General features: G+C 42.4%; 1 protein-coding gene across 1 annotated transcript in view; it reads left to right on the top strand.

Moving 5' to 3' along the window:
* Positions 1-13,620, top strand: part of SETD7 (SET domain containing 7, histone lysine methyltransferase) — a 50,026-nt gene that overhangs the window by 23,413 nt on the left and 12,993 nt on the right. Inside the window, exons 4-6 of the mRNA XM_081242146.1 lie at positions 1,746-1,935; positions 8,754-8,835; positions 11,106-11,223. Coding sequence (XP_081098272.1) covers positions 1,746-1,935; positions 8,754-8,835; positions 11,106-11,223 — 390 coding nt within the window. The remainder of the gene's footprint in view (positions 1-1,745; positions 1,936-8,753; positions 8,836-11,105; positions 11,224-13,620) is intronic.

Below are 13,620 nucleotides of genomic sequence, written 5' to 3'. Positions count from 1 at the left end.
AAAGCAGGAACAAGGGGACGCAAAAATAATGATCCTCCCTACAGGATTTGTAAGCTCACTCTAAGGACAGTTTATTTCTTTCAAAATGTGACCTTGAAACAGGGATGGAAAGGTTTTAATGAAAAACTCATAACTCCTTTTGGAAAAAAAAAGAAGCATCTCTGCTTTATCATTCTAGACAAATAAAATCATTTGCCCCCAAAACTGGAAGTTTAAAGCACATAAGGGGGAAGAAAAGCGTGAGACCCTAGAAAGACAGAATCCTGTTCTGAAGAAATAGTCAACGTTGATGGCTTATATTAGTTACGGCATATAAGAAGCATAAATACTCTAAGACCATTCAGCTCAGTCACTGAAAGCCTGAAGGCAGATCTTGCAAAAAGTATCATCCCCGTTCAGGCTGGCTTATTAAGAATTAACTCGGGGAGGAGAAAGAGCAATAATACGTCCCTAATGCACTTTCTGTCCGTGAAAAATGCTTCCAAGTATTTTTCTTTCTATGGAAGTGCTGTGATTCGTTTTTTAATTGATAACCTTTTTTCTCCAAAGAGCAATTGGACTACGATGAACTGTAGAAATCCTGTACCTGGTGGTGTTTCTTCCTGCGGTCTCTCTGTAAACAGCATTTGGAATCACTTAAAAGTCGTCCCACGTCACTGACTTTGAGTAGCTGCTTCGAGAACCTTTCAGTTGGGGGAATATCCAGGCTTTTAGAAGATGGCATGGGCTTACTAGTCTTGTGTCAAACCCACGAAGGTCTTAGATTTTCAGTTATGCCATAAGGACCTTCTGGATGGGAAGAAAAAAAAAAAGGGAAACATCTCTTGCACCCTAGATTAGATTTTTTTAAAGTTATTTATTGGTTTTAGTATCCCAATTCAGTTTTAAAAATGTTTATTTCACCTACTGTATCCCTAGTACTGGTACCAGGATACAGAATTCTCTGAGAGCCTCTGCCCTGAAGCATTTAATGACCCTTTGGAATGAAGCAAATAACAGTTAAAGAGGAAGCACAGCTGACTCCTCTCCTGGAAGGAGGGATAAGGGAGAAATAAATAAAGACGAGTGGGAAGAAAGAGGTGATGGGGAAGGGAGTAGAATTTAGTTGATCTTTTTTCACTTTTCCTTCTAACTCCAAAAAAAGTGATGGTATAGAATTCTCAGAAAGGCAGTGTCCAAAAGTCCTTTTGTTTATCCCTTAAAAAGTGCAGATGACTCTCATTACTCATGTATACTGAACTAATTCTTAAGTACCTTGGAACTAAAGATTTTCTTAATAGACCAGAAATCCAGAAGTCAATATTTGAGAAGTGAAATCATAGGAATAGTAAGACTGTCCTGCTACAGATCCTCATCACATTTGATATTGCCCCAAAGTAATCCTTAGTTACATTTCCTTTCGATGATTGTAACTTACATCACAAATACAACATGTTTGTTTCTTAGATAACAAACCAAGTTAGAGTATCAGTAGCTTGTCCAAGGATTAGAAAGCACAACTCCTTCTTTGACTCTCTACATCAGGCTATATGCCCCCTGTGCATATAACTTACAGGGGACTGGATGGGGAGGGGAGAGATGCATCATGCTTTTCATGCTCATGTGAAAAGCTCTGCGTTCTGAAACTGTTATGATCCATATTAGTGCTGTTAACAATGGCAGTGCACAAGAGAAATGTCTTGCACTCGTGTCATATAGATAAATACTATATATAATATTTTCTGGTTTTGGGTTTCTCCCATCAGGATGGAGGCAGCCTTGTAGGAGAAGTCAATGAAGATGGGGAGATGACTGGAGAGAAGATAGCCTATGTGTACCCTGATGAGAGAACTGCCCTGTATGGAAAATTCATTGATGGAGAGATGATAGAAGGGAAACTGGCTACTCTTCTGTCCACTGAAGAAGGAAGGCCTCACTTTGAACTGATGCCTGGAAGTAAGTTGCATCTGCTTCAGACGGGTTGCTCTAATTCCAAAACGGGTTGTTGCGGCTTAAGAGAAGTTAATTTCTTTGTCTAGTCTGGTGTATTAGCTTGGCTGCATAACAGATGCCTCAGCATCTCAGTGGTTTACAACAGCAAACACAAGTCTGCTAAGTAACTGTACTCAACTGGTCCACGTGGGGTGTGGCCAGGCCAGGCTGGACCTGAGGCTTCTAGTCAGCTCTGAGTTTGTTCTATGTCTTAATTCTGGCCCAATCTAAAGGGACAGTGGTGGCCTGGGTCAGTTTTCTCAGCTGGTCACAGGAAGCCAGAGCATGAGCAGACACCTATGATGCCTCTTAAAGCCTCTTAAAGCCTCAGCTTGGAACTGACACAAAGTCCCTTTCACCCACTTTTCATTGGTCAAAGCAAGTCACATGGCCAAGGCGGACATCAGTGAGACAGGGTAACATACACCGTGCACTTTAGTGGCAGATGCTAAAAAGTCATCTGACAAGGGCAGAGCTGTATAATTCTAATGCACAGAAGGAGTGAAGAAATGACAGCATTAATTCAATCAGTTTTCAATATTATATCTCAGGGGAAAAACTTACAGTGTAATGATTTAACTGATAAAGAATCAAATTAGGTAGATCTCCAAGTTGGTACAGATTGTAATGCTGATTCAGCCTGAGCTCTGACTGGGAAAGATAAATGCACATCGGCACCCGGGCCCTCTTCAAAGTCTAACATCTTCTTGGAGGACGTATTCCATACATGAATGAGCCTATTGAAATCAATGATAGAAAAAATCCTATTTCCTTTTCGAAGTACAGGATGAGGCTTCCCCGGTGGCGCAGTGGTTGAGAGTCCGCCTGCCGATGCAGGGGACGCGGGTTCGTGCCCCAGTCCGGGAAGATCCCACGTGCCGCGGAGCGGCTGGGCCCGTGAGCCATGGCCGCTGAGCCTGCGCGTCTGGAGCCTGTGCTCCGCAAGGGGAGAGGCCACAGCAGTGAGAGGCCCGTGTACCGCAAAAAAAAAAAAAAAAAAAAAAAAAGTACAGGATGGCACACCAAACTTTTTTTCTGAGTATAAAATTATTTCTTGTAGAAAATCTGGAAAATATACAAAGAAAAAAAATCAAGATTTTGTATTTTCAGTGGCACAATATTAAGAAAGCTAAATTGGTCTGATTCCTTGAAATATGCGTATATGTATTTCCAATCCAAGTTAAGGTATAAGGGAGAATAAAGTAGAAAAGATAATGCAGGAACTTCCCTGGTGGTCTAGTGGTTAAGACTCCACACTGTCAATGCAGGGGGCCTGGGTTCAATCCCTGGTCAGGGAACTATATCCCACATGCCACAACTAAAGATCCTGAGCACCGCAACTAAAGATCCTGAGTGCCTCAACTAAAGATCCTGCATGCCGCAACTAAGACCTGGCACAGCCAAATAAATAAATAAATTTTTTTTAAAAAAAGAAAAGATAATATATCTAGGCACTGATAGGCCTAAATAATACTTAGCTGTTTGGATTGGAAGGAGATTCTCCAAAGGGTGGTAGTCCAAAAATAGGAAGCCTAGCACTTTACATTTAGGTCCAACTTGGGTTGTTATAAATGTCTCTGGTTTTGTTTTTTTAAGTTAAAAATTGAGGCATTTTAAATGCAATATGGGATTCTGGATTGGATCCTGGAACAGAAAAAGGACATTCGTGGAAAAACTGGTGAAATCTGAATAAAGTCTGGAGTTCAGTCAATACTAACGCAGCTATGTTGGTTTCTTAATTTGGACAAATGTACCATGTAACACAAGAAATTAACATTAGGAGAAGCAGTGAGGGGCATTGGGAGCTCTCTGTACTACGTTTGCAACTTTTCTGTAAATTTAAAATCATTCCAAAATGAAGGGTTTTTTAAGTGTAACAGTAATCTTTGAACTTCAGACTCTAATATCTGCACTCTTCACATCCATTCCAAAAGGAGACAGTGTTATAATGTTTAGAAATGAGTAGACTCCAGCTAGGGGAGGATCCCACTTGGTGATGCAGATTTTAAAAGTGGCAGCATTTGGAAGCGGCAGCATTTTTAGTGGCAAGAGTCTTGGCCTTAAGAGTCACCTCGTTTGAGTCTCAGTGTCAACATTTACTGTATTATGGTTTTGGGCAGGTTAGTTATCCTTTCAGAACCCGTTTTTTTTCATTATAAAATACAGATAGTGGCCCCTACCATAAAGCCCCCATCAGGAAAGTTACTGTGGTTATTACATTCTCCTTAGTATAAGTACAAAACACATTTTGGGAAGTGAGAGTGATCATTCTCGGGGGATGATGATTTTTCTTAGAACTCCTGGTTGCAAATAACAAACACCCTCTTCAAACTAACTTAAGGCCAAAAAAAGGAGGGGGGGGTGGATTTATTGGCAAGATTCCTATAGGCCTCAGTTCTTTTAAGGATAGGTTGAACAATTTGGGTCTCAAAAGGGTCAGGAAAGGCTTCCCTGGTGGCGCAGTGGTTGAGAGTCCGCCTGCCGATGCAGGGGACGCGGGTTCGTGCCCCGGTCCGGGAAGATCCCACATGCCGCGGAGTGGCTGGGCCCGTGAGCCATGGCCGCTGAGCCTGCGCGTCCGGAGCCTATGCTCCGCAACGGGAGAGGCCACAGCAGTGAGAGGCCCGCGTACCGCAAAAAAAAAAAAAAAAAAAAAAAAAGGGTCAGGAACCATAGCTGCTCTGGGTGACCGGGAGGCACCAGGCACAGTCTCTACTCTGTGTTTGCTCCTTTTGTTTCTCTCTCCCTCCTCCTCCAGTTGCAGTGATTGAACCACTGACTGGCTGACAGATGAGGGCTTTCGGGTCATGTGGCCTCTGGTCCAGTGGTTGAGGGAGGGGAAGAGGGAAACAGAAATCGAGTATCTCACCTAAAATCCTCCTCCAACTGCCTTCTCCTCCTTTTTCTCTGTGCTTTTGGATCCACAAACTGCTTCTCTGTCTCCACTTACTTCTTGCTGAGTTTCTCCTTGTGCCTCTGCCTGGAATTTCTTTTCTCCTCATCTCTTTGCCTCTTTCCATAGGAATTCCATTCCCTGACTAATGTCTATTCCATCTTTTTTGTTTTTTTTCAAATGCAGTTATCAGCATCACCTGGATGTTTCTTAGAAATGCAGGCTGTCAGGCCCACTTTGGGACTGTTAAATCAGAATTCCCAATTTTTAAAATTTGATTTAAAAAAATTTTTTATTGGAGTATAGTTGATTTACGATGTTGTGTTAGTTTCAGGTGTACAGCAAAGTGAATCAGTTATACATATACATATATCTACTCTTTTTTAGATTCTTTTCCCATATAGGCCATTACAGAGGACTGAGTAGAGTTCCCTGTGCCACACAGTAGGTCCTTATTAGTTTTTATTCTTTTGGCTGCGTAGCTTGTGGGATCTTAGTTCCCCGACCAGGGATTGAACCTGGGCCCTAGCAGTGAAAGTGAGGAGTCCCAACCACTGGACCGCCAGGGAAGTCCCTGCCTATTCCATCTTTACAGCTTTACATCTTTACAGCTTGGCTCCCCTCTTAGAAGTAACGTTTGTCAAGTGAATGGATGAATTCTAGTCACAGGTCATAGTACCAACGATAGGGGAAAGGAGGAAGAGGAAAGGGTGCCTTCCGTCTGCCTGGAGCACAGGCCTGTCTAAGGGAGTAGAGGGAGGGACGGTATGCGTTGAAGAAGATGCATCAGCTCCCTGAGGGCAGGAAGACATGTGACTCCCACTTGTATCTGCACAGCCCCTAACACAGTGCTTTACGTGTGGTTGGCACTTAGTACATTTGTGAGGAAAGTTATTAGTCTAAGGAAGGGAGATGGGAATTCACAGGAGAATTTCTGCACAACAGAATGTGTATTCCACAGAAATATTCAGTTTGAAAGTGGTTTTTCTTTTTTTGAACTAACTTCCTTTAATGGGTTGTGTGCTGGTCCAGATGCATTCCTCAGCCTTTCCCTGCCCTGCTTTACTGCATGAGGTTTCTGCCCCTTGCAGGCTGCATTTCCCAGGTCCTTGTGCCTCTGGCTTCTGTCTGGGTTTGGCCACAGGCTGGGGACACGGAGAGGGACAGGAGCAGGGAGAAGCCCTCTCTGTGTCCAGCAGAGTCCCCAGCAGTGGCCTGTCTCCTGATTCCATCTCCCAGCAGGACGGTTCCCCTCGGGTCCAGCTTCCCTGGACTCCCCCAGCTCTAGAGCTCCAGGAGTGCCTCTGCCTCTGTCCCTGTGGCTCAGGGTTTTGGCCTCCTGCTCTTGCCAGTTTCTGCGCTCTTCACTGTCCTGTTTGGCTTCCCAGCTCTTCCATCCTCTGTGTAACCAATTCCCTGTATTAAATTCTCTCTCTCTGAAATACTCAAATGGTCTGTTTCCTGGTTAGACACCGACTGATCTGGATTGTTTTCTGACTTTTAGTTTGAGACATTAATTTGGGTTTTATTTTATTTATTTATTTTAGTTTTGGCTGCGTTGGGTCTTCGTTGCTGCGCACGGGCTTTCTCTAGTTGCAGTGATGGGGGCTACTCTTTGTTGTGGTGCGCAGGCTTCTCATTGCGGTGGCTTCTCTTGTTGCAGAGCAGGGGCTTCAGGAGCGTAGGCTTCAGTAGTTGTGGCATGCAGGCTCAGTAGTTGTGGCTCACGGGCCCTAGAGCGCAGGCTCAGTAGTTGTGGCGCACTGGCTTAGTTGCTCTGCGGCATGTGGGATCTTCCCGGGCCAGGGCTCGAACCCGTGTCCCCTGCATTGGCAGGCAGATTCTTAACCACTGTGCCACTAGGGAAGCCCGTTAATTTGGGGTTTGATTGTATAAAAAAAGGAAACAGAAAGAGGACCCGGTAGCCATTGGTAACCACTTAGGAATTGCTTAATGGAATAATTTGTGATGCCTTAGTACCTAAAATAATTGACTTTGCTGGAGTAAGCCCTCCAGTTCCAAAACGTGTTTCTTTACTTATTAGCCTTTGGAACACCGTATGTCTTCCTTGTGCTCTGGGAGGATGCTCTGAAGCTAATTCTTTGCAGAGAACGAACGTTAATTCTAGGACGGTTGTGTACCTTCGTTTCTGGAATAAATTACTAATTGGCTTCTGAAGCACTTTAATAGAAATAAGATGACTTTGTTAATGCTTTATCAAAAGCAGTCTGTTCTCCTTAATTCTGCTGAGGCTGAATTTATTTTTAGTGAAGGAGACAATTGCCAAGGGTGGGTGGTTGGATTCTATAGACTGTCTAGTATGAAAAAAACCACAAGAAAAATTTAAAACTATTATCCAATCTGATCTGACCAGAGAGATCTCAAATTTTCATGACAAAGCTTTTTCTTGATTAAAAATTGTAATTACACAAGCAGCTTTTAAACCATATGAATAAAGAAAATTCAAAAGCAAAAATGGGATTTTAAGAGATACTTCTGATGGCTGTTTATTAAGACCTGAGAACAAAACTCCAGAACAAACCTAAAAGCTATCCATTTATATCTTGCACAGCAGTCTGTAATTACTGGTGTAAACCTGCCTATAGGAAGCATGTTATCTAGCCAGTCAGTGACTATTTCATTCTATCACATTTTTTTTTTTTTACACAGTATTCCCTCGGCATTGAACTTCTTTAAATTTTATTTTATTTTATTTTTTTATTTTTGGCTGCGTTGGTTCTTTGTTGCTGTGCGTGAGCTTTCTCTAGTTGCAGCAAGCAGGGGCTACTCTTCGTTGCGGTGCTCAGGCTTCTCATTGCAGTGGCTTCTCTTGTTGCAGAGCACAAGCTCTAGGCACACGAGCTTCAGTAGTTGCAGCACACAGTCTCAGCAGTTGTGGTGCATGGGCTTCGTTGCTCCACAGCATGTGGGATCTTCCCGGACCAGGGATCAAACCCGTGTCCCCTGCATTGGCAGGCGGATTCTTAACCACTGCGCCACCAAGAAAGTCCCTCTATCACATATTTTAATTAGAACTAATATTACCACATGTTACCGTTCCCGTCTACTAAGCATCCAATTGCTGTATTCAATAATAACCTAAAAATATCTTTTAGCAACTCAATTCAACATCACAAAGTTCAACAAACAAAACAGCAGATTTTAATCCCCTCAGATAAGAATATTTGATGTTATGGCAATATTTGTTATACTTATGATTCTCCAAACATAAATGATCTTAGAGGTGTAACATCAGTTGTACCAAATGGTGTGGATGATGCTTAGATGTAGACCACCCAGGTAATTCCAGATATTTGTAGAATGAAAGAGAGAAAGTAAATTATGCTGTATAACATGGTATCCATCTTCATTATTAGATTCTTGAATAAAGTGAAAGCATTTCAGGAGTAATATAAAAATTATTTCTTTAGATTAACTTTTTCCTGATTATCTGTATGTATTTTTTCCACTTAGATATTCAGGAAAAGAAATAAAACTCATATGTGTATCTTTTACTAGGTAACAAAATGAGGAGTTGGGGTTTATCTATTCACAGTCGTAAATTCTCTTAAATATAATGAATGTTATTTTAATCACCAAGAGATTCATGATGAATATGATAGAAAATGAAACTAAGAAATTTATTATGTTTGCACATTTACTCAGCATAAGTAAACTTTTTTTCCCCTAACCTGCTCCAGTAAACCTTCTTATCATAAAAACCTATTATCATTAAAAAAAAACTATCCATTTATATTGAGGAATTTCATTCTAGTTGATCTAACTTGAATAACATTTTTCATTATTTAACTCTTTCTGGTCCTGTGGATAGAGAGAATGCTCTTCCCTAACTCTGGGCCTTGTACTGAGATTTTTGTTTGCTTTTTAGGTTCGGTGTACCACTTTGATAAGTCAACTTCATCTTGCATTTCTACCAATGCTCTTCTTCCAGATCCATATGAATCAGAGAGGTAATTTTTTCCATGTGGTTTAAACGGCACCGTTTATGTGAGATTAAATAACCCTCATGATAGGAATTATTGCTCCTCGGTGGCCCTCTGCTAAGGCCAAGTTCTTGAGCAGAAAAAAATATTCATATATTCTGAGGAGAGGGAGTGTTTTTATTGTCATATAGAATCTGTCCCTGTAAGGAAGTTTTTCCACCCATAAAGCACGGAACAGCTTGTGTGTCAGTCCCAGAATGAAGCTTCTACAAAGACAGCAGTTGGGCCAGGAAGCCAGCTATGCCCTGCTCAAGTGTCCCCTTTCTTGGGGCTCTGGTGCCACAGTGTGTGCCTTAGCCCCTGCTGGCCCCTAGGGAGCATTTCACACTCTTGAAAGCTCTAGCCGAGGCAGGGACCAAATGCCTCCTTTTCTACTTAGCCCAGCTGAGGGGGTCTGGAATGTGAGATAATTTCTTTATTCACTGAGGGAAGACAGGAGTGAAACAAAGAAAATACAAGAAGCATAAGAACATTCCAGCTTATAAATTACAAGTTTCTGATTCTATAAGCTCCCTCCCAGAGTGTCAAGCCCTGTTCCATTTCATACCCTATCTAAACTCTAAGCTCTTGATTCCTGGTGTGGTTTTCTCTGGTCCCGTGCCTGGGGTTCTTATTCCCCAGCGACTGGCCTGTTGGTGGGTAAGAGTGCCATCTGCAGTTGGCTTTTCTCTCGGTCTCACTCTGTAAGCGTGGCTTCTATTCAGTTTCTGTCCCGTCCCCATCTGAGAAAAGGCCTCTTCCCTGGTTTAACTGACAAGGCTGACACCACAATGTCACAATGAATGAATGGCCTCTTTCTTGACACGAGGCTCTGGCCTGTTTGCAGGGAGAAAGCTTTGGTCTCTTGTTAGCCCCCAAAACACAACAGTACCATAACCGTATGCATCAGTCATTTTTTGTTACTGTCATTGTGATGATGCCACATAACAATACCCTCAGACTATCAGTGATTTATGAAAGCAAACATTTTCTTTTACGCTCATGCTTCTGTAGATTGGCTGACGTCCAGCCACTTTTGACTGGGCTCACCTCGGCTCAGCTGGACTAGGCTACACTCCAGGTTTCAAGTTGGGTTCCAGTCTGTCTCACATGCCTTCATTCCAAGACTCAGGCTAAGGGAGCAACAGCCCCCCGGGGCATCTTCTTCTTGTGGAGATGAATGGAAACTCAAGGAAGCTGGCAGAAACTTGCCATGCTTCTTAATATCCAAGACCTAGCTTTGCAGTCACTTCTGCCTAGTCGCAAAGCAGATCACATGGCCAAGACCAAAGTCAGTCAGGCAGGGATGTATCCTCAGACCAAGCTGAAAGGCAGTCATGCGGCCAAGCAGCAGGACGTATAATTCTGTCCCAGGGAGAGAGTCAAGAGGTAAAAGGAATAATTCAGCCTTCCAGCCCATCAGATAAGCAGAAGATCTACATAACAGAAATCCCAGATGACCAGTTCCACCAGAGTCATTACATCACAGGGGCCAGAAGAACTGAAATCCTGTGGATGGGGCACGTACTTACTTACTAAATCCAGTTCCGTAATCATGAGTGCTGTTTTCTTACAAACCAGTGGTTGGCAAACTTGTCCTATAAAGGGCCATGTGGTCAGTATTTTAGGCTTTGTGGGTCTCTACGGCAACTACTTAAGTCTACCTTTGTAATGCTAAAGCAGTCGTAGATAATATTGAACAAATAGTTGTGGCTGTGTTCCCATAAAACTTTATTTACAAAAATGGACACAGCCGGATTTGGTCCTTGAGCTGATCTGCTATAAACTCCTTTGTTGGGAAGTGCTTATTGGATATATTTTATTAACTATTTATCACTCTTTCATGTAAAAGATTCATCTCGGGGCTCCATTAAAACAGTCTTTCCCTCCTATTTGGCACTGAGAAACTTAGGTAGAGCTTTAATTAGCTTTGGGAAATGTTTGCCTTGTTTAGGAAGACAGTGGAAATTGTCATTAATTAAAACAGACAACTTTTTAAAAACCTTATATCAAGCACTGAGTTACCTTTTGAGTATATACTAATAATCCCTTTATTAGAGAGAAGTGAGAGAAATAAGTAACAGTTCTCCAGTTTCTAATGCCAAAATATGTGGTTTCACTGTTTCTTACTTCCTCATTGGATTATTATGAACTGACATTTTGGATTCCGTAGCTATAAGAATATTTTGGTGGTTGATGTAAGGGATGACATATCAAACTAAAAAAGAAATCATTATTTGCCCCTTGTTTCTGTTTAGGGTTTATGTTGCGGAATCTCTCATTTCCAGTGCTGGAGAAGGACTGTTTTCAAAGGTAGCAGCGGGACCCAATACTGTTATGTCTTTTTATAATGGAGTCCGAATTACACACCAAGAGGTGAGCGGGGTAGAAGTGGAAAATCAGCGTGATTGGTTAAAGGGTTTCAAACACCGTTCTCATTTTCTCATTAGTCCTTTTACTTTAATATTCACTAGGAATATAGAGGAACAAAAAGCTAGGGTTTTTTGTAAAATGCTTGGATATTGTCTTATAGCCAGCCTCAGACTGCTTTAGCAAAGACACCATAGATTATGTAGCTTATGAACCACAGAAATTGATTTCTCACAGTTCTGGAGGCTGGGAAGTCCAAGATCAAGGTGCCAACAGATTCAGTGTCTGGTGAGAGCCTGCTTCCTGGTTCATAGATGTCCCTCTTTTTGCTGTAACTTCATATGGCAGGAGGGATGAGGGAGCTCTCTGGGGCCTCTTTTATAAGACACTAATCCCATTCATGAGGGCTCTGCCTGCTGTCCTAAACACCTGTGACCTAAACACCTCCCAAAGACCCCACCTCCGGATACCCTGACATTGGGGATGAGATTTCAACATATGTTTGGAGGGGGGACATTAACATTCAGTCTATAGCAGATATTTTCCTCTTTTTTTTTTTTGTAATTGTTGTGAAATCAAGTCTATTCATCTTTTTTTTAAATTTTATTTTTATTTATTTATTTGGCCACACTGCACGGCATGTGGGATCTTAGTTCCCCGACCAGGGATTGAACCCGCACCCCCTGCAGTGGAAATGCGGAGTCTTAACCACTGGACCGCCAGGGAAGTCCCAATTTTCCTCTTTATTTTGAGCCTTAGTATGTTGTTGTTGTATTTTTTTTTTTTTTTTTACATTCCACAGCTATTTTATAGAAAGTGAGCTGGTGCCATCAGGAAGACAGTAATTGCTTTGTATTGGACTACACCCAGTATCTGAAAAATTGAGATCCAACCGGACTCTGTCAATAATTAATTTATGACCTTGGGTGGGGTGCTTTACAGGAAGGGCCCCTACTTCTGTTTGTGCAAAAGCCATACAATAGCTTACATCTTACCTGGAAGATTAAAATTAAAAGTTAAAGAGTTGAATCACCTCTTGCCTTTAAGACACAATCTTTGATACACTTCTCAGATTTCATATATTTTTTTTGTTTTTTTTTTTCTTTACTTCACAACTAGCTTCCTTAAGTGTCTGTTTAAGGGCGAAAGCTTGATGCTTTGAGCACAGCTAGGGCTCTGTCCATCCTGGTCTCACTTGTGTGAAGTTGGGTGGGACTTAAGCCGACCACTCACATCCCACCTTCACGTCTTCATTTTTCATTTGTTCCTATGGAATGATAAAAAGCAAAAGGCCGAGAAATAATCAAGTCACTGTACATTCAAAGCAGCCGCCCAGACAAAGATGTCAGTGCACAAACCGAGCTGTGATCTGCCCCTCAGTGTCCCCTTGTGATGGTCAATCCAGAAAGTCCAAGAAATTCAGCCTATGGACGGTGGCTCAGGATACTGATACATAATTTATTCAAATGTTTTACATCTAAGGAAACTGAAGCCAAGAGAGGTTAAGCAATTTGCCTAAGGTCACAAATATAGTAAGTGGCAGAATTCAAGCAAGGTTTCTAACACCAGAATCTGGCTCTGTGCTGAAACTCACTATATAAATGAATGAGGGTGCCTCCTTGCCTTCATGAAGTTTAGATGAGAAAAATACACAACTAGTGGCAACATAAGGAAGATGGTACTGAGTGTCATATATCACATCACATAACAGGTCTGGAATATTAAGATCCATGAAGATTTTTTCACTTTCATCACTGCTGTATCCCCTGCACCTAGAACAGTGCCTAGCATATGGGAGGCGCTCAGTCAATATCTGTTGAATGAATATCAGATACAAATAAAAGCATAATTGTAGCTTACAGACAGGAGAGAAGGTATACCTCTGAGTGTCAACAGTTTTTGAATGAAAGTGTGATCCTGTTGGTTCCAAAACGCTGTCCTTGCTGGCATGCACAGATGCTGGGGCCTGTTGGTCAGGACTGGTTGGGAGAAGGGATGCCTGCTGCTTGCACAGCGGATAGTGAGTCCGGCTGTGGGTGAGAAAGCGCACTGGTTGTCCGTGACTCTGCTGGTCACACCAATTGCCCACCTGCAGCAAAGGTGTAGGACTTTTCTGGTGCTCAGTTTTGCATTCCTTAGGTTTCTGGTTCTGTTTGATGTTCTTCCTTTCATTTTTCTTTGGCTTCATCCGTCTCTCTGTAGAGGTTCAAGGGATTTGAGGGCTGATTACAGAAAAAGACCACAAGGGGCAGCAGCGTACAACAAGCTTTAGAGATATTGGGTGGGTGCTGATTGGGCGGGGCTGCATGAGGGGGCGGTGTCCTCCCAGCATGAGGCCGTTCAGAGGCTTATGGCACAGGGGCCAAGGTCCAGAGGGGGGCAGGGCAAGGGAACTCCTGGGAG

This window comes from Mesoplodon bidens, assembly GCF_964165515.1.
Source record: "Mesoplodon bidens genome assembly, chromosome: 1".
In the NCBI taxonomy this organism is placed as follows: domain Eukaryota; kingdom Metazoa; phylum Chordata; class Mammalia; order Artiodactyla; family Ziphiidae; genus Mesoplodon; species Mesoplodon bidens.
The sequence above is the reverse complement of the archived record's forward strand: the minus strand, read 5'-3'. Positions and strand labels throughout refer to the sequence as shown.